The sequence below is a fragment of the Telmatherina bonti genome (assembly GCF_933228915.1).
Source record: "Telmatherina bonti genome assembly, chromosome: 24".
In the NCBI taxonomy this organism is placed as follows: domain Eukaryota; kingdom Metazoa; phylum Chordata; class Actinopteri; order Atheriniformes; family Telmatherinidae; genus Telmatherina; species Telmatherina bonti.
In genome coordinates this window covers 16468830-16495287 of record NC_136633.1, presented here as the reverse complement: position 1 = coordinate 16495287, position 26458 = coordinate 16468830, and the positions used below count along the sequence as shown (strand labels likewise).

At 38.4% G+C, this 26458-nt stretch overlaps 3 protein-coding genes across 4 annotated transcripts in view; 1 reads left to right on the top strand and 2 right to left on the bottom strand.

Annotated features, from left to right (window-relative positions):
* Nucleotides 1–2500: 2500 nt before the first annotated feature.
* On the top strand, nucleotides 2501–9238 carry LOC306774109 (NF-kappa-B inhibitor zeta-like; the record flags this gene model as incomplete). Its single annotated transcript, XM_079264092.1, has 8 exons — nucleotides 2501–2787; nucleotides 4776–4881; nucleotides 4958–5104; nucleotides 7639–7702; nucleotides 7791–7960; nucleotides 8039–8149; nucleotides 8270–8437; nucleotides 9212–9238. 8 exons carry the CDS (start codon nucleotides 2501–2503, stop codon nucleotides 9236–9238), a joined length of 1080 nt encoding a protein of 359 aa, XP_079120218.1.
* Nucleotides 9239–9794: 556 nt separating this feature from the next.
* LOC306773747 (protein jagunal homolog 1-B) lies at nucleotides 9795–11607 on the bottom strand. The gene is made up of 4 exons (XM_079263646.1): nucleotides 11501–11607; nucleotides 10746–10842; nucleotides 10593–10665; nucleotides 9795–10511 (listed from the first exon to the last, which is right to left on the bottom strand). The coding sequence occupies exons 2-4, from the start codon at nucleotides 10832–10834 to the stop codon at nucleotides 10122–10124; spliced, it is 552 nt and encodes a 183-aa protein (XP_079119772.1). The 5' UTR covers nucleotides 10835–10842; nucleotides 11501–11607; the 3' UTR covers nucleotides 9795–10121.
* Nucleotides 11608–14210: 2603 nt separating this feature from the next.
* Nucleotides 14211–26458, bottom strand: part of LOC306774228 (uncharacterized protein) — a 30859-nt gene continuing 18611 nt past the window's right edge. For both annotated transcript variants that reach the window (XM_079264223.1, XM_079264222.1), the window contains exons 2-4: nucleotides 20413–20575; nucleotides 17780–18068; nucleotides 14211–17390 (exon numbers count right to left, since the gene is read on the bottom strand). In XM_079264223.1, the coding sequence (XP_079120349.1) occupies nucleotides 15442–17390; nucleotides 17780–18068; nucleotides 20413–20415 (2241 nt within the window). In that variant the 5' untranslated portion in view covers nucleotides 20416–20575 and the 3' untranslated portion in view covers nucleotides 14211–15441. The remainder of the gene's footprint in view (nucleotides 17391–17779; nucleotides 18069–20412; nucleotides 20576–26458) is intronic.

Sequence of the window (26458 nt, the reverse complement as noted above, 5' to 3'; positions counted from 1 at the left end):
ATACCTCCTTGTGCTTTGATCATAAAGTATATTTGCATATGAACCGATCGTCACCACCTTGTTTGTCTATCAGAAAAACTGACATTAAAGTGATCTGATAGGCCTCTTCATAACATAACAGCAATTTACCTGCATTTTCTTTTTTTTTTTTTTTTTTTTTGCAAGAATTAATGATTTTACCCTCGTGCATGTTTTTATAAGTTTGAGTGGGACTTTAAACTTAATCTGCATGTAAAAAGCCTTAAATTAATCTAAATATATGTACCCTGGAATCTACATTTAATACTCACAAAATGTCAAACATCCTCGTTTGGAAATAAAAAACAGCTTCACCTGAGTCACCTGACAACCAACCAGGAAGTTGCGCCAGGTGTGGCAGTTGGGTGCCAGATCGTCGTTTCTGATCTTGCGTGACAAGTGAGCAGGTATTTATGACTATATAATAACAAGCCATTTATAATACGTGTTGACAACGTGTCTTACCCACCTGTCTCCCTCCAGGCGGTTGTGTGTGGGAGGGAAGTCGTTGGAGGAAATGCTGGATCCACGCTGCCAGATTTTACCACCCTTCTCCAACTTCACCCACAGTAATGGTCAGTTTGATACATTTTACTGTCGAAAAATAAAACATTAAATAAAGCTTTTATGAGTTCAAGACGAGGAGGACAAAGTTCAGTGATACAATTTATTAATTCCTTGTGTAATTGGTTTAAATGAACCTTAATATATATATATATATATATATATATATATATATATATATATAGATAGATAGATAGATAGATAGATAGATAGATATATATATATGTATATATATCATATATGATATATATATATATATATATATATATATATATATATATATATATCAATCATATATATATATCATATATATATATATATCAATCATATATATATATATCATATATATATATATATATATATATATATATCATATATAGAAACTTTACTATCATAAGCACAGATCAAACTGAATGACAGGCCCTCTTTCCAGGGAAGAAGAGTCCCTCCCCCATCATTATATTACTGTAGTTCTGGCAGGCTTTCATGTTGCATTTGATATGTGACATGCAAATCAGTTTAGTATCGTTTTGAGTCTACAAAGGGGGAAAAAAATACCATATAATGCAAAAATAATGCTAATTAGCTATAACAAGAAATAAACTGAATAAAGAAATGAGCTGAATTCTTCTTCTGCCATGTTTTACTACATTGAGGTGAATAAATTACAACTTTTATCTTTATGGTATGTTGTATTTTTACCCACTTGATCATCGATCAGAAAACGGAGGTTGCCTGTAGCAAGGCTATTTAGTGTTTGATTCAAAGACATCACTCAGTTAAAGCATTTAAGAGCTAGAACTAGTCTCGTGAATGTACAAAAAAAGCATGTTTCTAACAGTAGCTGCTGTCTTACGTATGCATGTCCGTGGAGATCTATCCCCAGTAAGAATAACTGGCTGATTTTCCTGCAAGTGGTTTGGTTTTTTTTATCTTCAAATGCTGTTCATTTACTCATAGAAGATTAATTGTTAAACTCATATTTACTCAACTCTGTCCTATGTTATATAAAACCTACATATACTGCAGTACAATGCACAGTATTATTCTGTCAAAGTGCAGTAGAAGTACTGTAAAAATGAATCCCTGCTGCTAGCAGTACTTGACTTTTTGTTTGCTTTTAGATTATTTACTGGCTGATCCCAGACCACCGGGCTTCTTCCAACCCGTGAGAACGGTGAAAGAACTGCTAAAGATGAGACGTGAGGTTAGCGTTGGTTTGGCTGAAACACAAACTTTTATGAATTTTGAGCTACCACAGTATGAGGAAGGACATATTTGAAACTGAAAACAGGACAGATAGTCCTGAGTATGGAGGTCATAAAGGCTGTTTAACCCTTTATGGGGCAAGTGACTGTTTTTTATCACTTCATTTTCTTTCATATTCAGTATAAAACTTTTTTTTTCTTTGTTAATGTAACAACAGAATGGAGGTCTTGGTTCATACCAGAAGGACAATTTTAGGTTCAAATTTCTAATTTCAAGGCACTAAAAAATGATAAATACAAATTCGATGGGATTATTCTTGATTCCAACATAGTTTAGTTGTAACTTTAACAAAATGTCTAAGTTTAATTATCTCAGATAAATTTATGGCACTTTAATCCTAAATAATTCAGACCTTATTGAGCTAATTATGACTTAGTTTAAACATGGACCGGTTCTGGTCAGATCTGGTCTAAATGGGAATGTTTACAGTAATTAATAGCTTCACATGGGCCTAGATATTTCCTAAACTTACTTTATGGCAACATTTAGACCAGATTTTTTTGTCTAGATTGTTGCTTGATCGTGTTGTTTTAGAGATTTTTTTTAAAAAACCGAAATAAAAAAAAAAAACAGCTCACAAGGGTTTTAATTCATTTGCTAAGAATTGATCGATGACAACTTGCATTTGATTCTCTTTCAGAAAGGGATCATGGAGCCTAAACTCAAACATGCAAAAACTGAAGATGCGAGTCCTCCCCTGCCAAGCCCTCCAGCACCAGTAAACCCAGATGCCACTGCTGGTTTTTCTCCTGCCCCTGACAACGCAACCCTGCAAGAAATTCACCATCTGGTGCAGGAACCACTTAACCAGCAACAAAACTCTCCAACACCTGAAGCCAAAATGACTTTATTTCATTGGCAAATACAACAAGAAGCGCAGAATGTTGGCAGACTTCCTGCTGAGCTGCTGAACAAGCAGGACTCGGATGGCGACACGTATGTATGGATTAATTAAATCATGTTTCAGACAAGTCATTCTCAGCTAAGGGTCCGTGTACTGGAAAAATAGGGGAAAGCAGAAGGGAACTGGGATAAAGCTGCTCTGAAGAAGCTTTTTTCCTAACCTGAAATGTAATATTTATCAAGCATTTGGCCCACTTTTCCTGGCTTCACACAATGTGTGCTGACACACAACAGTATAGAAAAGAAATATCAGCAGGCCACCTTTTACCCGCTCAGACCCCTGTGATATAAGGCCCAGGAGGAGCAGCATAGAAAGTAATGAAACTTTAAACACTGAACAGAAATGATAATAAGGTGTAAAAGAATGAGAAAGATGAGCCTCTTAGAAATAAGGAAGAGCGGTAACATGACAAGTGGTTTAAAAAATGAGCAACAAAGCAAAATCCTGTGAGTCCGCACCCCAGCAACAATAAAACCAAAAGGCCAAAGTGCAGAATTTTTTTTTTTATAAACCAACTACAACTAATTTTTTATCAAGAGTTGAATAAATCTGTTAATGTTTAACAGGTTTTTTTTTCCTTTAAGGGTGCAGCGTGCAACAAAATCAAATGTCATTGATTACAATACTGTCATTGTTAAACACTGTTTCCTTTTGTATCTAATTAGTTTACTAAAATAACAATCATCCATTTATATCTACTTGCTGTGGGACCACATACATGCTATATGTTTACTACGGTGTCTCTGAATGGACAAACTGTGTGATAAGACCCCTCTGAGCTTTAGAACAGCAGTGCATGCTTTGTTCAACAGGCGCTGGAGCACCGTTTGGGGCGAGTAACACTTTATAAAGCACATAGAAGACAGTGCTTGCTATTTGAGGTCATTGCAATGCCCATCTAGATGTCAGCAATTCTGCACTGCACCTTTAAAGTCAGTTGTAGTTGTCACAGTGCAGATGAAACCAAAGAAAACCTGGAGATCAGTGAAGGTTTGTCCTCCAACTCCGGCCTGAGGAAGGTATGAACACAACAGCTGCACGGCAGCTTGATCGATACTCAGCAAATACTGCTCTGCCTGTTTGGCCTGAGTCATACAAGCTTTTCATTCATACAAATCTAAAAGTTTCACATGGTAGACCTGCTCCAAAGCCAGAACTGCGGGACAGAATTAACTCAGAACACATCCAGAATGGATCATCTAAGACACTGTTTCCCAAACGGGGGAACCCGTACTCCTGGGGGTACTTCAAGGCATTCCAGGGGGGTACGTGAGAATTTTTTGAAAGCATATCTTTTTATGTTTTCTTTAAAACATCCTTGAATAAAATAATATAAATATATGTCAATAAATGTACATGAACATTCATAAACTGAATTTACATTTAGATTTACACGATTTCATTCCTCCCAAAATCCCAAAATCCCACATTCCCACTTAAGTTGAACCCCACCCGTTATGAGGCAAATCATATCTTGTCTTACACAATCATATCCTTCACCGTCGCCTTGACAACACAAACAGTCCTGATTGAAGCGTATAGATGGTTAAAGTTTAACAAATCAAACACAAAAGATAAAGTGCTGTATTTCCTGTTTTTTCTTAACCAAAAATACTTTGCAGTGGTTAGTTAGGGGGTACTTGGCTGAAAAAAGTTATTTTACAAGGGGTACTGTGTTGCAAAAAGGTTGAGAGCCGCTGGTTTAAGATAAGGTGGTGGGCAGAAGGGAGCTTTGGCAGCCGCCTTGGTGAATACCGCGTTCAAGTTTCCTTGTAGCTCAGACTTTCCCATGAAATTACTCACAACATTCAGCCTGACAACATTCGCCCTGAAGCATAACCACAAAGTTTCTTACAGAGACGTTCATGATTGACTTCAGTTGGAACGGTTGCAATGTTTAATATAAAAGGAAGTATTACATAAAAAAAACAAAAAAAAAGCCAAACTTTTGTTCCTCCTTGTTTTGGTTACTGTTCCCATCAACATGTCAAACCTGTAACTGTCTTTCCTTTCTGGTCAGGTTTCTTCACATCGCAGTGGCGCAGGGCAGACGCGCTCTTGCGTACGTGCTCGCTGTAAAAATGGCAGGATGCGGCTCGCTGGAGATGAAGGAACACAATGGGCAGGTGCAGATTCTTTGCAGCATTCCCACGCTGCATGCGCGTGCGTCCCTCTCGGCTGACTCGTTTTATTTGTGCGCAGACGGCTCTACAGATCGCGGCTGCCAGCAACCAGCACCTAATCGTGTACGACCTGCTGACTCACGGAGCGCAGATCAGCACCAGGGACCTGTGGGGTCGCTCTCCTCTGCATGTTTGTGCGGAGAAAGGCCACTTCCAAAGTCTTCAGGTAACATTCACTGTCGGTGCATCTAGACCAGGAGCATTCCCTTCGGTCCTACGAGGGCCAGAGTCCAGTATGTATTCCTGCTTCAACGCACTTGAATCAAGTTTAAAGAGCTGCACAGTGACTCTTTTATTTGGCTCAGCTGTGTTGGAGCAGGGATACATAGAAAACCTGCTGGGTTGTGGGCCTCATAGGACGTTGGATGTGATGTTCGCTTTTATATTTAATGATTTAATCACTAAGGAATGCTTGGAAAAAGAGGGAAAAACAAACAATGTGACTTATAAAAAGAATGAGGGGAAAAATTTTGGAGGAAGCAAAAATAAGGATGAATTTATACCAATGTGGGGTTTATGTGTCTCTAAGGTGCAGAAGCATAGCAACGCTGCACAAAACAAACAAAATATCTCAGAAAAATAGGGCAAATACTGTCTTTAGATGATCCTTGAGTAGGGGTGTCAAGCTCCGGTCCTCAACAACCACAATCCTGCAGGTTTTCCATGTATCCTTGCTCCGACACACCTGCCTCAAATGAGTCAGTAATTGTACAGAACTTCATTGGCTGTTGGATCCGTTTATTGGAAGTCAGGTGTGTTGGAGGTGTGTGTAGTTCGATGATGATGTGACAGATCGACTCCAGACAAGTTCTGTTGTGTTAACGGTGTGGAAATGAGCGTAAGGTATCCGTTCGTGATGTGTTGTTTTTGTTTCACTAAACCTGTGGAAAGGATCTGTCTGCATTGCACAACGTAGTGTTGAAGATCTGCTATCATGTTGTGACGGGGTTCTATTCGCTGTACAATGATGTGGCGAAGTCGTGGCTCCTTTTCTGCTGTGGGTTTTATTGTGCGCATCAATCTCCACAGTGCAGTGATATTTACAGTGACCAGCCAGCTATTTACACAATTTACAAGTTTGTATTTATAATGGCTGCCCGCTCTGCAAACCATCAACACTCCGTTTTTATTACTCACACCAAGTTCTCCGACTAACTCCTCACACTCTGCCCCCGGTCCGCTCTGAATGAGCGTCTTAAAAACACAATGCCCCGCCCCTTCCCATGAACTTCCCATCACTACAAATAAATGGGATTTTCCCCCAAATGTCCCAACAATATATCGACCACCCAAAGAAACCATATCAACAAAGTTCATGAACATATCCCCATACATATTTCCACAGATGAACATAGAAAAACATAATACTACGGTGTATTATTCTGAAACTCCGTTAGTCACGGGAAGATGACGTCTTTGCTTTGTCACATGTGTAGTTAAATATGTCGTGTTTCCACTGGGAGAAAGCATCATGTTGAGCTACAGGAGCGTTTTGTTCTCTGCATGTTGAAGCTTGTGTTGGCCTGCTGTGGAGAAGTCAGGATGAGCTGATCTGTGAAACTGATTCATGGAACGGGAAATAAACACACATAAAACACTGATCTGCTTGCAATGGCGGCTACTCTGTTATGCATATGAGAGCTGTTGATCCTGAGTTACTCTCTTCACTTCAATAGGGGAGAAATGATCAACATAACTTGTTTTGTTTTGTTTTTTCTCTTTCTTTTATATGTCTTTATCTTTTAAAAGTTACCAAGAAATATTCCAACAAAAAAATGCTTTTCATAAAAAACAAAAAAAAAACAACAAAAAAAACGGAAGTAAAGAGTAATCTGATCTTACGCTTGTGATTAAAATGTGCTCCTATGTGTTGCGGTATTCATATGATGTCAACCAGTCGGTTGTTACATCCTGACTTTAGACGTTGATCTTCAGAAATGACAAACTGCAAGCGTCTCTAACACAGGAGCGGAGAGTTACCTGACATGTTAATGTATCACGAGAGCCTTTTTGACACAAAAACACCTTTCTGGATGTTTGGATCCGCCATCTTCAATTACCTTTACTCATCCAGTCAACCAGTTTATCTATGAATTTATTTTTTAACCTTTCAGTCGTCCTCCTGGACTCATCGTGAGGAGACAATGTAAACAAATCACCAATTAGTTTAATCTGTGTGTATTGTTGTGTGGATTATTAGGTGAAGCTCTAAGCTGCTGTAGGACTCAGTAAACTGATTCGAGCAGTCTTGTGTGTCTGGTTTGTACTTTGTGGCAACTTTGGCAGACTTTCCCTACAATAAATATGTAAATTAGGACGTCATATTTGCATGTTTTCTTGCACGAAAAGTGAATATCTGGATACATTTTCAGTTGTTTTGCACACAAATGACGACTTATTAAAGGTATGATGGTGAAAAATGATGAAAGAAAAACAAAAACGGGGTCTGATTTCACAAAACCATTGTATGGATGCAAGCTGGTCTGAACTGATGACTCAGTAGTGGTTTAATGCCATATAGATGGGATTAAAGTGATTTTCTGAGTGTTGGAGAGAAAAGCAGACAATGCTACTGTATCGAACTTGTTAATTTATAACCGTTTTATTAGTTAAAGACAAAACCTGTTAATGTTTAAAACCTTCAGGTTAAAGTCGAACTTCAATCCAAGCAGTAAGATTTTATTTTGATTCTTTCTGCAGAGCATCTCTAGGGCCTTATTAGGGAATGCACAACAACTCGACGTTGAAATATTCAACTATGATGGTGAGTGTGTCTGATGACTGACAACCTTGCGTGATCTTCACATCAATGTTTTCTTGATTTAATCCTTCGCTTGCGTTTATGTTTGGAGGTTTGACTCCGCTTCATGCTGCAGTCATGTCTCACAACGCCGTTGTCAAAGAGATGAGGAGTGTCGAAAACCCCTGTCCATATGTGACGAAGGACTTCATACAGAAGAGACGCGTGTATGTGGAGTGTATTATGACTCTGATGCACATGGGCGCCTCCTGTGGGACAAAGGTGAGTATTACAACTAATGGATGGCAATTCTAGTTTTTGTTCAAACAGAAACATTAGCTCATGTTTTTATGTCTGCAGGATCTGAAAAGTGGACGGACTTGTCTTCACATGGCAGCCGAGGAGGCGAATATGGAGCTGCTGAACCTTTTTCTTGACCAGTCGACTTCACTGGCAGTTGTAAACATCAAGGTTTGTAACTTTGCTTACCTTGCCGTTTTAAGTCGTCCCTCAAGTTGCTTTTTGGTCTTAAAGGTCATGATTGACAGCCGAAGCTTTTTCTAAACGTGCGTGGGAAAAAATGTGTTTCAGACGTTCAGTGGAAACACGGCTCTGCACGTCGTCAGCTCTTTGCAAAATCATCAAGCTCAAGTGGAAGCTGTCAAGTTGTTGATGAGGAAAGGCGCTGATCCAGGGAGCAGGAATTTTGAGAATGAGCTGCCGTCCCATTTGGTGCCTGAAGGACCCGTTGGTGAAAAGGTGAGTCTGAGATGCTGACTTTGAGCCCTCCTTGCTGCGTAGTGAAGCTCGAGGCTTTAACACTGTCAGAAATGTGGATGAAGGCTCCGAAGCAGACATGTAACATGGCCACTGACGTCCATAAGTCCTGAAAATACATTTTAACCACGTACTGATGACGCGGGGGAACAAATCCGCTCAGAAGTGGAAAAATCATCATATCTTCTGCAAAGAATTTCTGGATTTTTTTTTCTTTTGAGAGTTTGCAGAAAAATATGTGATGTTTTTATTATCGCTAAGAGTGAAAATTAAAAAAAAAAAAAAAAAAAAATTATTTCTGCAGTAACTGAAATGAAGTTGTTTCCAGGCAACGTGCCGTCATCAGATTAATTTTTATAACCTTTTAAAACCCTCATAATGTCCTCCCAGTGTTGTCACACCACGTGCCTTTCAGATCAAACTGACTGCTCAATAAATTCTTTGTCACACCTTAAATCTGACAAAGTGTAATAAAGACCATACTGTCGAACACCCCCCATTATTTTCAGACTATTTGATGAACAAAAAATAACACAAGATTTTATTTAAGGCTCTAATTGAAGCCCAAAGAACAGGAGGGTTTGTGAGTCTGTGCACATGATGCTAAATCTGTAAACTAAGATTTGCCAAATGACAACTGGATGTTAATAACAGTGTAATAACACTGTTCTTACTGCAAGGAAAATAGTTCTGTAAGTTTGTTACATCATTATGTTTGTAAAGAATGAATAACAGTATTTTTGCTTCTTTTTCCAGGTGCGTCAGATCCTCAAAGGAAAATGATTTTATGCTTAAGTTTAGGAACACTGTCAGTCAGACAGTCGAGTCTGTAATATTACTATTTGCCAAACAAGGCAGATGCTGGTTGTTTCAGTGAAACATACTGATTGTTCGTTACCATGTAATGTTTTTTTTTTTTTTTCTTGGGATTTGTAGTAGTTATTCTTGTGCCGTTTATAGAGGATGACTGTCCAGTGAGGGAAACTCATGATTACTACATACAGGTTTATATGGGGGAATTGTTTCTTTATTAATCTCTTTAAATCCATGTAAGAATAAGAGTTTGCTTTACTTTTAGTTTTTTGGGTTTTTTTTAAATGTAGAAAATTAGTTGATAACTTTGTAAACATTGATACATTTTGTTTGTAAATGATGCATCTCTGAACTCTGCAGTTTTAAATTTGACATTATTACACACGTAAATAATCATGTATTGAAACACCTCAACTATGCAGAACAACCATGTTAATGATTGTTTATTAAGTAATGTAAATGTGCTGTGTATTGTTTAATCGTGTTAACTTTACTATGACATAATAAATTCCTCATTGTTTCTGGGTTCAGTTTTATTTGTTCAAAATAATTAGCATATCCCTAGATTTCCACCACAAATCACCGTCTTTACCTAAAATATGGCGTTTCAAACATTTGCAGTTAATTTTTGGTAATCATGAAATGGCAGGAACATTTATTTACAGCATGAATGTGATCAAATAATAAGAACTGATTTTCAACCATCAATGAAATCATCACTGTCGAGTATAAATATAGAAAAAGATGCTAAACAGCAGCATCTTCCGAGTCACTTCTCTTGGTTTTCCAAACAGACTTCAGTTCTAAGATCCTCTGTCTAGTCATGGTCAGTCTTAACGTGCTGAAGCTGAATTTATTTCTTCTTCTTCTCCTGTGTGCTGGTGAACCACTGATCCAGCAGCTTCTTGCTGTAGTAGATCTGCCAGGCGTGCACCTGCACGGCGATGACAATGACGAAGTACATCACAGACACAGCAGAGAAGCCAAAGATGAAACGGTATGCCTTGCCATGGCGGTACAGCTGCTGAGCCACTGGGAACATCTCCATACCACCATAGATCAGAGGGGCCACGCAGAAGAGCCCAGAACTGATCATGGAAATAACCAGGTAGCTGATGTTGTTCCGAGGCAAAGCCAGGAAGCTGAAAACTGTAGGAACTATGCTCAGGAGGTAGGGGTACTCCCACTGGTAAGGAGAAGCCACCACTTTGTGCGACACCAGGTTCAGCTGGCTCACAGTCACCTGAGATGAGAGACGTGACACAGTTATAAAGGATACCATAACATAAAAAAACCAAACATACTTCCAAAGGTTTTACCTCACCTGAGCTGCCATCAGCACCCAAATCAGCAAATGGACGATGTTGAGTTTACGGATTTCAGATTTCAAGGCGACACTGTAGCAGATGGGAAATAAAGGTTCAATGGTGGGATTAAAAAAGAAAGAAACGTTAATTTACTAAATAAATAAACCAACCTCATCTGGTAGTGAGAAGCAACTCGCTCACGGTGTTCAAAGTCACTGCCATCTGTGCCTGAGGCTCTAGGACCTGCTCGTGAAGCCATAGTACTGCCTGCAGGGACATATAAGCTGACTTTAGAGATATTTTGCATGTGCAAATACACCACTAATAATGACAGAGTAATGTTAGTTGTAAAATCATATAGGTTAAGTGGCCTAAGTAATAAATAAACATGGGTATGACAACCAGGAAACTGCTTAGTCAAAGAAAAGGTTTCTTGCACAAAGTTAGCTTCTCTTATTACCTCTTTGCTGCCAACTTCATAATGACAGATCAAAATATAGCTTAAAAGTAAAATATATTAATATCTATGACAATGTCCCAGTCTATAAACATGCATTTAGATGATACAGCAGTTTCAAATATGTGTAATATTAATGTTACCTTAAATATGTAAACAGCTTTTCCTAGCGTTGCTAAGTTAGCATTAGCATTTCGCAACCACATTTTGTATGACACTTATGTTGTCAGAGAAAAATATTATCGTCCAAAGTTTTGTTTTACGTCACGTACCACTCCCAATGTTATGTTAGTTTGAATTAAATAAATTATACAAGTCATACTATAACATTGTTGAACTAACAGCCTTTTTAAAAGGCTTTATTTGAAGCTAACTGCTAACCACTGTACTGCACATTGTAGGTGATCGCAAAGACACATAAATGACGAATATAGTTTTAACTATCAACTTATCAACCATTAAATTTACCTTTTTATGTTCTGATGTTTATAAAAAGCATTTATGGAAAAAAAAGTAAGTTAATATAAGCTAAGGTCCAGCTAGTTGATCAGCTCGTACAAAGAAGATGAAGGGGCGGGGAAAGATGACGTATCATCTTGTGATTGGTCTCTTTCTCTTCTTCTCTGACCAGTCAGCTCTGGAGTGGCTGCAGGGAAAGTGTCGCTCTGGTTGATAAGTCTGTCTGGAACATACTGTCAATGTGGATTTTAGAGACAAACAGACTCACTAACACAAAACGGGCCAAATGTGAGCAACATGATTATATAAAATAGCATTTGTTTCAAGTTACAACTCGCTGTAGGCAACTAATCAGACTTCCCAACAGTGTTGGCACCATTTGGTTTCATTAAAGGAGAGAATAATTTAACCATAAAAAAAACCAAAACTTTTTGGATTAAAACAATTACTTTGAAGTGTTCTTCTTCCATCAAAACAACTTGGAAATCAGGTAAATTCAGATAGTTGTAGTTTTAATAGCAAATTTAAAAAAAAACCCCAAACAAACAAAAAAAAAACTGCCTTCATAAACATTCATGCATAGGAGTGTGTTTATTGCTCGCTATTGCTTGTGACAATAAACAGCCATATCTGTTAATATCACCCATTACAGAAGCTTTGAACAAGTTCATGGGACTTTAAATACAGCCAGTCATTACCTGGCGTGATCTGCTGCTTGACAAAAGATGTACAAGACCAAATGTGGTGATTTAAAAAAAAAAAAAAAAAAAAAAAAAAAATAGAAGAAGGGAATAGAGATACATGACACACATTGGTAAAAATGGGTAAATTTCAGCAATTTTAAATAAAGGGGTTAAATGCTAAATTTATGAAAAGCTGAGATGAACTATGGAGTCAAACCATATATTATTAAAACAATTATTTGCATAAACTGTAGTTGGCCTGGTATATTTGTGTTGAGGTGTTCCAATTAAGTTCCTGTCCTTAAATTGAATGAGCTTAATCCTATATCAATAGTATTAATGTGGTCCAGAGTACATACCTAGAGGTACTTAAAGGACTGAAGTATCAAATGTTTTTTTAATTGATCTGATCCACATGAAGCTCATGCATGGTTGTTTTGTAGATCAATTTGATCCACCCTCTGTAAAAAAAAAAAAAAAAAAAAAAAAAAAAAAAAAGCATTATGTAGTTCCCATGTTTATAACAAACTAATCAGACTTCCCAATAGTGTAAAGTTGTTAAAAATGCAAGTTACAGTGGATTTAGAAAAACAGATGCACATCGGTATCTAGATGTACATCTACATGGGTTGAGCAGAGGAAGAGGCAGGGTGTCAATTAGTTTTGCACCAGCAGGTCTTATCTGAGCATGTTCATCAGTGAGGGACAAAGAGTACTATCAAAGTTGCTTGCTTAAACGTTTGCAACATGTTTAATTCATCCAAACTGCTGCAGATGAAAATCCATATTGCCTGGCAAACATAAAGTAGAAGATTGCGATTAGTTTTAGAGGGGAGTTGGTACAGACCATACTAACAGGGTAGTATTTCATTTAGATTTGGTTAACTTATCATCATTTAAAAAAAAAAAGAAAATAATTCAGACTTCACATAAAAAGCTCTAAACTTCATTGGAGACTTGTCTTATGCTTTCATGTTATTTCATGTTCACCTCAGAAAGATTTTTGTATTTTATCTCGTTGATTTTCATTGATGAAACTTGGAACCTTTAAATAAAGCAATAATACATAATATTAAAACCACCTGTCAAAGCTGTAGCTATTAAAAATGAAAGTTAATTATTTAAAACCCTTCAGTTGTATAGAACGCTCAGATCTCCCATTTTGCCAGAGTCCAGTTCAGTCTGTCTTCGTGAAACTTTCAGCGAAACTTTAAAGCGAGTATATGTGAATCTTACAGAGTAAATGCTGCCCTGTCCTGCATCCACGCCAAACCTACACTTATGTTTACCTGCTGCTGTCCGCATTTTTATCATTTTGCACAAATTACTTGACTTTTGTGTACTGTCAAAACATTTTACTTGTATGTCAAAATAAGTTGTCCTAAGACTTAAGACAGACTTTTAAAAGAGGTAATACTATAATAATAAATAATAAATACGTTTCTCAGAACCAGAGAGCTGATGAGTGCTGGTAAACGCTTAAAGGAGTCAAAGTCAATCTCAGGCATACATTTAGCTTTGGAGAAGTTAAAAATATTGATTAAATTTACAACGAAACTATACAGACCTATTCTATCATGTGACTGGATGCTAAGAGAAAGTTATATTTGTTTTACCCAAAAACAATGTCAAGATATTCTATGTTTTGTTTTTTTTTAATATGTCTCTTTGATGAAATGGATGGTTTTAAAAAATGACAATGAAAATACAGAGAGAAATGATGAAACTGTTTGGACTCACTTTGGATAACTGACATTATTGACCTGATCAGGTGTTATCTTTTATCTCCACTGTTCAATTACAATTGAATGGAGGCCTTAATGGTTGACTAGCAGTCACCATTATGTTGCACAAACAAACAAAATTTTTTTAATCTCATGTATATCGCTCTCTGACATCAGCTCCACACCGGATAAGCAGCATTTAAAAGTGAAAGTACGATGACAATTAACATTAAATGTGAAATGCAAGTTTTCATTATTTCTATTGAACTTAAAAAGTTTAAAAAAAAAAAAAAAAATCACATATTTGGGGCACAATATCTATTTAATTATCAGCACCATTGTCTGACATAAAAGAAAGGAAAACATTTCAGAATTGCATTTAAAAATGGCACACCCATAGTTAAAGCACCGTAAAAAGACATTTTGCAACAAAGTGTACGTTCATTGGACATATCTTTCAATATTCTTTGCTAGACTGTGTTTGTTGTGTTGGTATTTTTCAATTAAATAATTTACTGTTAAAAAGTGTCACAAATCTTTGTAATCAGTAGTAAAAAATAAATTACAGAGAATAATGACAAAACCTTTAAAAAAATAATTAACATTCATCACAAACAAAACAGGACAAATTTATGTGTTAAAGAGCAATAATGGAAATCAGTTGACAAATAGTGGGCAAATCTGCAAAGTATTTTTGCTTCCATATATTTTTGTATTCTCCTGTGGAGCATCAAATCTGCCTAATAATTATTTTACTGATAAACAGGCATGAAAAATGTACTAAGAAGTTGAATGTTCAAAGTGACATAAAAAGACAAACCTAATAAATGCATAATGGCCACAAATACATGATGTTATAACTGCAGGTAAATGAATTGCATAATCATTCTGATAACGGCTTTATTTGCCAAGTACAGAGTTAATAACAGAAAGAAAAAACTATCCTGTAAATGAAAATCTACAACATTATGTTTCCAGCAGTTATTACTGCCTTATCATGGACACTGATATACTGTTAAGGATGAATACAAGATATGTGCAATGTAAACATGTAAAAATGAAAAAATGATAATAGGAGTGCATTTTAACCGTAGGTTTCCCTAATTCAGAGTCAGAATAGGAATTTATTCTTTCTATATATCAAAGCTTGTAACACCCAGCTCTGGTCCTCAACAACCACAATCCTGCAGGTCTTCCATGTATCCCTGTTCAAACACACTTGCTTCAAACTAATCAGTCATGGTTCAGAACTCCATTGGCTGTTGGATCCATTTAATGAAAACCAGGTGTGTTGGAACAGGGATACATGAAAAATTTGCAGGACAGCGACCCGCAAGGACCAACTTTGGATACCCCTGTTGTAACAGATGTGATGCATAGATGTAAAGAATAATTCAATGAAGGAGTACAAAGTAAAATGGTTATTGTGCTATCACTTATTGTAAACGTTACTTTGCCTAAAATATATCTTGAGTCTGAAGTAGTTTTACAGTCATTATGGTAAATTTACCATCAATGTGTCATTATCAGCATTTCAACGTTCTTACATTGAGTACAATAAGTATCCAGAAAATGTGGAGTGGACATACTGACCAGCATAAAGTCCTGCGGCCTGGTCTGATGGTAGCTGTATATGCACAGTGTCTCCTTTCCGCAATGGTAGTACGGCACTCCCTGAAGCCTGATCGAGTGAGCCCTTTTTGACCTCATCATAAGTGTACATTACTGGCTCATTGTTTTTCATTAGTGCTACCCAAACATTGCTTCCTTTGCAGTGGACATGGTAGGCAAAGTAGTAGATGCCTGGTATGCTGCAGGTCAAAATACCATTTTGGGGGTTGTAGTCTTGATTGCTATTGTACAGGAGTTTGTCAAAGATGACGGGAGAACCGACGAGAGGGAACGGATTTGTAAGCTTTGCTGAGAATGCAGGCATCTCCAGGCCGGTTCCACTAATTTCACCTCCGTTTATTGGTTTCTTGTAACCTTGGCCATTGTAAGTGCCACTGTGTGGAAGGATCTGTATAAGGTCAGGAGATGCAGCAGGCAGTCCTGGAGGGCCAGGTGGCCCAGGTTGTCCTGGCAGTCCTGGAAGTCCAGGAGGGCCACTGGGACCAGGACTACCTTGAGGACCAATTTGGCCAGAGGGTCCAGGATTTCCCTCGCCAGGATAACCAGGGTTACCAGGTGGGCCTGTGTCACCTTTTTGCCCTGGAATCCCAGGAGGTCCAATGGGCCCACCTGGTCCTGTAAGTCCAGGAATACCCTGTGGTCCCTGCTGGCCTTTGGCTCCAGATTCTCCTCCCTCTCCCCTTGGTCCTTGTAATCCTGCAGCACCTGGGAAACCAGGCAAACCTCTGATACCAGCCTCACCTTTAGGACCAATGGGCCCTTGAAAACCACGTGGTCCAGGTAGTCCACCTTCCCCTGACCTGCCAGGCTGTCCTGGTACACCTGGAGGCCCTATTTGACCCTTTAATCCTGGATTTCCTCTTTGGCCTCCAGCACCATCCTCTCCCTTCAGTCCTGGGAAACCAAGGCTACCAGGAGGCCCAATTGGACCTGGTGGGCCCGGCATTCCACTTATACCAGATGGACCAGGAACTCCTGGAAGACCTCCATGTCCTTTATCACCTTTTGAACCTGATGGTCCAGGAACACCAGCATATCCCTTAAGACCCTTTTGTCCTGGAAATCCTGGGTTACCAAAACCTGGCAACCCTGGAGGCCCAGTTAAACCAGGAGGCCCTGGTTCCCCTTTTCCTCCAGAGATCCCTGGTTGTCCCCTGAAACCATCTATCCCTGGTTTTCCAACTCCTGGTAAGCCTGGTGGTCCTGGCGGACCCCTTTCGCCTGGTGGCCCTACTAACCCTGGTTCCCCAGGAGGACCAAGTTTTCCAGGTATCCCTGGTTGTCCTGGCTGACCATTAAGGCCAGGTTTACCAACACCAGGAAGTCCTGCTTGTCCAGGGGGACCTGGTAGTCCTGCAGGTCCTTTTAAACCTGGAAAACCAGGTAAACCAAGCCCATTGTCTCCTTTTGGGCCTTGAGGCCCCGGAATCCCAGGTAGACCTTTATGACCTCCCTCTCCCGGTGGGCCTGGCAGTCCTGGCAGCCCTTGACCTCCTGGTTTTGAAATCCCTGGGAGTCCTATAGGACCTGGGAGCCCTGGAAGCCCTGGTTGTCCAGTTGGCCCTGCACCACCACTTGGACCAAGGTCACCTTTGGGTCCTGGTATTCCTGGTCCTCCTGGTTTTCCTGGCATCCCAGGCATACCTGGTTTTCCATTTCCTTGGTAGCCCTGAGGACCAGGTGGCCCTGGCTTTCCTTGAGGACCTGGCATTCCCTGCCCTGGAAGTCCAGGTGGGCCTTGTGGTCCTGGTGGCCCTGATGGCCCTGGGGGACCCTGAATTCCTTGAGGGCCTTCTCTTACACCCTCCCCACCAGGTACAGGTAGGGGCGGACCTTTAGCTCCTCTAGGGAAAGTTTGTCCTGGAAACAACAGAAAATGTAGAAATCAGCTTAATGATCCACAAATGTTAATCTTAAATGTTTCGGATGAAATCTGATATCATTGACGGCTATATGACGTTATATTTAAGCCACTTCCTGTTGCAACAGCATTAAAAAAGTAGATTGTTTTGTTAAACTAATGCTACCGGTTATTGTTGTTATCGTATGGGTAATGGATCTAGCCCTTATGACAGCCTTCAAGTTACTATACACAACCCCTACCACAATGGTGGTTTAGTTCTGGTGGCCTTTATTCAGTTAATATACCATGTCTTGAGTTGAGAACATCTACTCATTCGAGTTTGGAGACACCTCATGGACAGGCACATGAAAATGCATATGTTTTATGTGCTGTAAATCAAACTTACCTTTGCCATCTGTCAGTGGTCTCCGCTTGACCACTTGCAAAGGCAGCTGAGGAAACTCTTTTCCATATTGAGACAGCAATGGTCCTTTTTTGCCATAAGGTGAGTGTGGCATCTCATTCCCCAGAAACTGTTGCTGAGGAAACCCTTCATTGTACTGTGGTAAAGGCGGGTGTTGTTGAGGTGGCTGTTTCTGTCCATAATATTCTCCACCATGAGCAAAGTGCGATAAACAAAGCTGGGACATTAAGATAAACTGGTAATTAAACTTGTTCGGTACAGCCACCATTTTCTGGAGTGGAGAAGAAAGAAAAAAGAAAACTCGGTTACGTCTTATGGTTTGCACTAATGTGTAAGTATACAGAATTTCTTGCTTACAAAGGTTACTGTATGTGCATGCAACCAGGGGTCCAGAACAGTTGATTGTCAAAGGATTGGAGTAAACATCCTGTAATCGTCAATAGACCCTCATTTGCAAATTCACATTGACTTAATAATGAAACAACTCAACCATAATTGGTATGGAGATAAATAATTTATCTAACAATTACCCTGTGAATTACCCTGAACTGGAATAATTGACATTGAAAATGGATGGAAATCTGAATTATGCAACCTGGTTTTTCAACAGTTGTTTTTTTTTTAACAACATTAGCAGCAGGCTGGTGATGATAGTTTCAGCTTGAGAAAGCATAGAATATACAAGCGTTTGTTGCAAATTATACTACATAACCTGATGCATTTACTGAACTTTCATCTGCTGTACAAGACCCTATAAACCTGATTGTCCAGGGACTGTGTCATTCCAAGATAACCATGTCATTCTTAATCTCTTGGTAATTGCATGGTCTGAAACACATTAAGTGTTTATACAAGAGGAAATCCTAAAGCAAGCAAATCATGCTTGCCAATGGTGTGCATGGTTGTAAAAGAGACCACTTATAACACAGGGGAGATAAAATGAGCTCTGCAGAGACTTCACTCCTTCACATTTATTGGCCAGAATCCACAGTCATCTTCTGTTTTTAGTAAAAGGATGTAATCCCTTTAAAATTTAGAATAATTTCCTTCCACCTTTGGTAAATTAACTAAGTTGACATGCCTGTTTTGGAGCTTGTCTCTACCAAGGAAGGTGGATTGAGTGCTCCATTCGGCCTCTGAATTCACACACACCTCTGTGACACTGCATAGAAACTCATCTATAAGCTGTCTGTGATGAATATCCTTTTGACCTTCCTTCCCTTCAGTTACCTCAAAGTGAATTACACAAACGCACGTTATACAAGTAAGAGGCCCCACAGGGAAGTGGTCACTTTCGAACATGATCCTTAATCCTTCAAACAAGCCTGTGCCAGCGCGATCTGCTAAGTGCTGCCAACAGCACTGTATGAAAATAAACATAGATGGATGAGTGTATGTTTTCTTCAGCTGTGGTATTTGTGTTTTCTGAAACAGATCCAAAGAGATCAAAGATTTTGTAGAGCTGCAATAATTAAAGTACAACTTGCTTACATTTTTTGGAGCAATTATAGGAAAAAAAGCTAAAGTAGGCAGTGTACTTGGCCAGCTCTTTATGGAATATTTGAGAGTATCCTTATCTGTGCTATAAACACCCAGTGCACATATATGTATTCAATGTGGCCACTTGTAGTTATTAAATGTAAAAGAGCAGAATTATATTTACAAAAGTACTGTAGCTTTAGCTAAAGTCTTATTTTTTGTTGTATTTGCTGGATTTTGTGTGTGTAGTCAAAATGATGTTTTCTAATGCACAACTAGATATTTGGAAAATTTGTTGCTGACTTGAGTTTTTTTTTCTTTGATTTATGTCTTTTTATTTCATGAGTTTTAAAAAACTGTTTGTGGTGTCTGTTATTGCATGTGATGGGAGAAGCCTGCATGTGCCAGAATGATTGACAGTTGCTTAAGTGGAATAGGTTGATGGACATACAGTTAAAGGCCAGGTAGGATTTTCTTTGCTTATTTTCAGGTAAAATGTGTGGATAGTGGCAGAGGCAGCATGGTAAGTGAGGAAAGGAGACTCATGAGAAAGCCAGAAACAGGCCAATAAAAGAAAGGAAACAGGGTTGGTTTCCACCTGCTCCTTAACTATCAGTACACCTACTGACACTTAGCGTTCCCTGGGAAGATGTTCAGATCCAGACTGGTGTTAAATCTCTCATCGTTGATGCTGCTTTTCCTGACAGCATCTTTATTGATGTGGTTTTTCTGCTTATCAGTGTGTGAATACACTGAAAATTCTCACTGTGACATTAAAAACAACTCATTACGAAGAGGAAAAGCACACTAAACGCACTACAGAGCTGTTTTTTTTTTTTTTTTTAGATGTGTGGGAAACCAAATGTGAATTGCTGTAATCTGAATGTAAAGCTTATCATGCTAGAAAAACCACTTTAAATCCAAGAAAACTCATTAAAAAGGAAAAAATAATCTCTGTGACAAAATACAAAATGCTTAAGTAGCAGTAGCACACACACACACACACACACACACACACACACACACACACTCAGCTGGAAATGGATTTGTATTCTGCTGTGTATATAAAATACAGGATCTACTAATAAAACAAATCAGTGCTTAGTTTCAGTGACTTAGCAGTAGAAACGTCTCACCATGCTGTAAAGGAAGGGTGTTGAATCTCCTGGCTTATCCCACCTGAACCAGTGTTCTCCTCTACTCCCCCTCCTTTTTAGGTAACTTCCTTCTGTTTTTTCCACGGCATCAGTGGGACAGCATGGGATCCAGCCAGGTGTCAGGCAGCAGTCCTGTTGGGCCCTGTGAAATACGCATGCCAGCAAAGTGAATCTATGTGCTTTGTTACCATTATCTGCCACTCAGCAGATATTATTTAACTTTTATCAAATGCATGGCGGATCTAGCACCATGGACAGAGTCTAATAACTGAATGTCTGGGATTTTAAACAAGCTGAAACGCTTGTGCTGCTGACACATCTGTTCATCACATCAATAGAGAAAGAGTTACAGACAGCTTTCCAAACAGGATCCTCGTTTTTTAATGTAGACTTGAAAAAAGATTAAAGAAATCTTGGAGGGATAGTTATTTTGTTTGATGTGTGTGAACTTCAGTGAGCAGTCTCAGTGGCAACCATTATGGAGAAAGCACACATAAGAGGCAAACGACTGGGTGTGAAGCAGTTGACTTTTATTTACTACACCAAAAAATCCATCCAGAATTCTAAAAACTGACTCCTTATCCAGAAAAGCTTTTCTATATAAGCAGTCAGTTTTTAATCTGATTGATTCTGCCTCTATGTTATAAATGACAATAAAACTTTGTTGTAAAAAGAAAAGCATTAAAAAGCTTCACCTATATAAATTAAGAAAAAAAAATGTGTACAAACCTTTAAAAACAAACACAATAAATTAAAATAACTCAACATATGGCCTTGAGTCTGCACAAACTTGAAGGATAAAAGCAAAGATGCCACCACGCCCACAGGTTTCCAAACACAACAATATATAAAGAAATCACAGAAATGTTTACATTAGAAGCTTAACAGAAACAATACATATATTTAAACAAGCCCAAACTACCTTAATAATCATACTTACATAATCCAACCAATGATTAACCAAACTATAATAATTTATTCCACACAAACTTAATCTAAACCTTTACTTCATTTCCCCCCAGAACCATTAAAAGGTGCCTGAACACGTGGAGACCTCTTTCCATCATGCATCACACCTGGGAGACAGAAACATTCAGAGGTAAGTAAAAAGTATTAATTTCTTTAATTATCCTTAACACCATACTGACCATACTTTACAGGAGAGCATAATGGTTTCTACTTCCACAGTCACACATACATATCATGAACCAGTAAACCAATTAAACTAACTGTGTCCTCATTTTACAATTCCTCTTAAGAGGTTAAAACATTTTTACCAATTAACCCAAATGTTTGCAGTCATTAATCCATTTACCCAGAAGTAAATTAACAGCAGCTCCTGTGACAATGCAAACCATTACATTATGGTTCATGTAGGGTCTCCTACAACCCCTAAGAGAAGCAGACACATGTGTAAATCCGGGGGGATGCATTGTGATAAAATGTGTGAAATGACTTCAGCAGAGATAGGAAGTAATTTAAAATCAGATATGATAGACACATTTCAACAGGACTGTTTTGTTTGTGGCCCTGCAATGGACTGGCGAGCTGTCCAGGGTGTACCCTGCCTGTCACCCAAAGCCAGCTTGGATAGGCTCCAGCTTTCCCGCAACCCTAAATTGGATTAAGCGGTTCAGAAAATGAATGAATGAATGAATGAATGTTTAGTTTGTTCTTTAGCATTTAAACCATGTAAAACAAACAAACTGGTTAATATTTGATATTTTGTCATCACAAACTCAATTTCCTCTTCTCATTCAGACTCCTTGGCCAGCTGCTGCTGCCTCTCCCAGTCTGATGGAAGCACAGCTTGAATGAGTTTTAAAAGCTGAATTTTCAAACGGTGACATTTATTTCTTGTATTACAACTTTAAGGTAAGATTTTAACATATTTGGCTGAGACAGAAAAATGGAATAAAATCCTCAACCAACCCTAAATATTCAGTGCTGAGAGTTACTGTAGGCAAAACATCCCTGCAAACTGATGGTAAACTGCTGTTAATTTGCACCTTCTCACATTGTACGAGACACAACAACATATTGCTGTCAGACAATCTGAGTCACTCAGTGGAAACAAAGACATTTACCTTTATAAGGACAATCACTTGGTGGATGGCTGATGCTTTGATGTTTCCAGTTTGTGTTCTCACTCCTCTCAGTCTTTACTACTTGTTTAGATTATAAAGGATGGAGAAACAACCCAGATTCAAGATTACCAGATTTTTTCTTTAAGTTACTCACTATTGTCACCATTTGCCTTCAGACTTGCTTTGACCTCCTGACAGGCTCCTGTAATATATTTCACAATTAAATTCAAGACATTTTTGACAAGTTTGTTGCTTCTTTTGAAGAACTTGCTGTTTTGTAGCATTTTATAACCCCTGTTATGTTAGATTTTTTTTTTAAAATCAGAAGCAATACATGGAAAGCATTTTCTGATGGATTTCGTTCACTGCTGTTACAAAGCACCCACACGACCAAAACCAGCTTCTCTCACCAAGATTGTGCTAAATTCAGATGCTTAAGTAAAGATTTTGCAATTAATACAATAATGCTTTAAAAAAAAGTAACCTGTCAAATCCACATAACTTCAGAGGTCGTTGCAGAAATCTCAACTTTATTTGATAAATAGAAGACCCAGTGAAATGATCTCAGGACCCCCAGTTTGGAAAGACTGACATGTATCGTTGAGATATTTGGGAATGCGGCCTTGGTTTAGCGCGAGCAAGTAGTGAAAATAGAGAGTTCATACCAAAAATCAGTCTTGACAGGAATAAGAAGGCAGCAGACGGAGATGTCAGACAACCTGGCAACTAAAATGGGTGAATGTGGATCTTTCTTTTCAATAAATGTAAAAGAAATTCAGATTAGGAGATAACAACAGCTTGTCATCTGACTAAACTTGCTGAAAACGTTTTAACTTCTCCAAAACCGAAAGAGGGAATAATTTGCTGAACATCTATTTATCAGCTATAAAACCAACAGTTCATAAACTGAACAAGTCGTCACTCAACAGGACCTTAAACTGATAGATATTTCAGTCAAAATCTCCTGGATTTGGTCAAAGGAAGCAATATTCTTGTCCTCAGTGCCTGCTGAGAAACATTCAACATAAAAGCATCCTGTTCCATTTACTAAAAGAGCTGCACAGCTGACAGAGGAGACTTCACGTCATGTTAAAAGCTGTTGTAGAAAATGAGTCAGAGGGGCTTGAACTTGCATCTCTGGTGGGACGGTCAAGTGTAGCATTAAATCTCAGACAATTCAAGACATTCATTCATTCATTCATTCATTTTCTGAACTGCTTAATCCAATTCAGGGTCGCGGGGAAGCCGGTGCCTATCCAGCTGGCCTTGGGCGACAGGCAGGGTACACCCTGGACAGCTCGCCAGTCCATCACAAGGCCCAATTCAAGACATGTCAGGATTATATTCATGGAGGAAATTTCTCATCATGTGATTGTGATGAACAGAAATATGTAGGGCTGTGATGATATGCTTTTGTCCCGATTCGATTCGATTCCCATTTTTTTTTGGTACCGATTTGATTTAAAAAACAACAAAAAAAAATGTACAAAACTTTTGTTACTCATCATTTTTCTTAAATTCAATTAGGACAAACAACACAGTATCCAGACCCTCATTCTGCTGCTCTAATGCTGAAGAAGACGAGTTAAAAGATTAATAAAAACAATAAAAATGACAAAAATCTTGATAATGGATTTTTTTTTCAAATTGATTACTTAACAACAACAACAACAAAAAAAAAAATCATATTCAATGAGCCTTGAAGCCTCAGATTCACAAACATGGTGTTTACTTGTAAACAACAACTTCATGGCATTCACACTCCAGCTTTATATTCCCACTGGAACTTTTATGCCTCCTCCATGTGAACACAAATATGGCATCCTCCACTATATTATAATATAAAGAGGCTTTGATTATCAGTCATCAGTCATCTTTTGGTTCCCAGACAACGTAATGGGAAGGCAATTAAAGTGTCTGGACCACAGACATTAAAATGCAGTAATTAGGGAATAATTACACTATGGCACTTCATTATTCTTTTGGGCCCATAGAATGACCTCCTGGATCATCTTGTGTTTTAGTTTAATTCCCCATCACACATGCCGTGGTTAACTTAGAGTTTGTCAATTTTCCTCTTATGAGTCTTTTGAAAATATCAAGTAAATTCCAGGAAGTTGTCTTCACAGCTCTTCCAAGAATCACCAGCTGATTTGTAAAGACGTAGATGTGGGCGGGATTTACTGAGCTCTTCTATGCAGTTTCACATTTTCCAAGATATACTGTAAACAATGTCTACAAAACACAAAAAACCTGTGTGCATCTCAGAAGCCATGGCTCTACTGGCTTTTTAACACACATGGTTTGCAGAGAAAGGTCTGAAAAATAGGAAATTGCCACTTGAAAAAGGTAATATCCAGTCTCTGTTTCAGTTCCACATTCAGATAGTTAGAAACAATATCCATATGCACAAATCCATCCTGCCTTTTATCAGCAGTTCAGGCTACTGGTGGTACGGGGAGGATATCATCTTGGCACACTTTGGACCCCACACACAACATAATTTAACCACTACAGAAGTAATGTAGTGGTCCCTCGAAAAGTGGGTATACTCTAAATTTTTTGCCCTTGTTTTAAGAAAACAAACAAACAAAAAAAATAGCTCAGAAAATTGCTGTTTAATAAAAAGTGACATGTAAAACTACTCTATGTATTTCACTTACACAGTATTCTTCTTTCTACTTATAATGTTGAGGTTGTTGTGATCTCCAAAGCATCCCTAGAACCAGGGTCTGACTTGTATCTAAATAGTTTCTGTCCTGTCCAACCCTCTCATTTCACTAAAATAATAGCTTCATCTAAATCATCCACCTGTATCTTAGACCCTCTCCTAACGAGCCTCTTTAAGGACATTTTCCCTTTAATTGATACATCACTATTAAATCTTAACAATATGTCTTCAGTGACAGGATATGTACCACAATCATTTAAAACTGCTGTAATCAAGCCTTTACTTAAAAAGCAATCTCTGGATCCAGAGGTGACAGCAAATTATAGACCTATATCCAGTCTCCCGTTTATGTCCAAAATTCTGGAGAAAATAGTTTCAGCTCAGCTACATGCCCACCTGAGCAGAAATAATTTATTTGAAGAGTTTCAGTCAGGATTTAGAGCTCATCATAGCACTGAGACGGCATTGGTGAAAGTTACTAATGACCTTCTTATGGCCTCAGACAAAGGACTTGTGTCCGTACTTATCTTGCTTGATCTTAGTGCTGCATTTGATACAGTCGATCATAACATTCTGTTACAAAGATTAGAACAGGTAATCGGAATTACAGGTACAGCGCTAAGATGGTTTAAATCATATTTATCTGATAGACCTCAGTTTGTTCATGTAAATGACAAGTCCTCCTCACAAAGTACGGTCATGGAGTTCCTCAAGGTTCTGTACTTGGACCAATTCTCTTCACACTATAAATGCTCCCATTAGGTAAAATTATTAGAAAACTCAGATATACTTATCCTTTAAACCAGATGAAACAAATCAGCCTGATAGGCTACAAAATTGTCTCATAGACATAAAGACTTGGATGTCTAGAAATTTTCTCCTCTTAAACTCAGATTAGACTGAAGAAATTATCTTTGGATCTGAAAAACTCAGAGCTAAATTTTCCAGTTTTGTAATGAACCTGGATGGCATTACTTTGGCTTCCAGTGCTACAGTGAAAAACCTTGGAATTATATTTGACTCTGACCTGTCCTTTGGCCCACATATTAAGCAGGTTACTAAAACAGCCTTCTTTCATTTACGTAATATAGCCAAAATTAGGGACATTCTGTCTCGGAGTGATGCAGAAAAACTGGTTCACGCTTTTGTTACTTCGAGACTAGATTACTGTAACTCTCTATTACTGGGCTGTCCTAAATATGCCCTGAAAAGCCTTCAGCTGATCCAGAATTCTGCAGCCAGAGTCCTGACCAGAACCAGCAGGAGA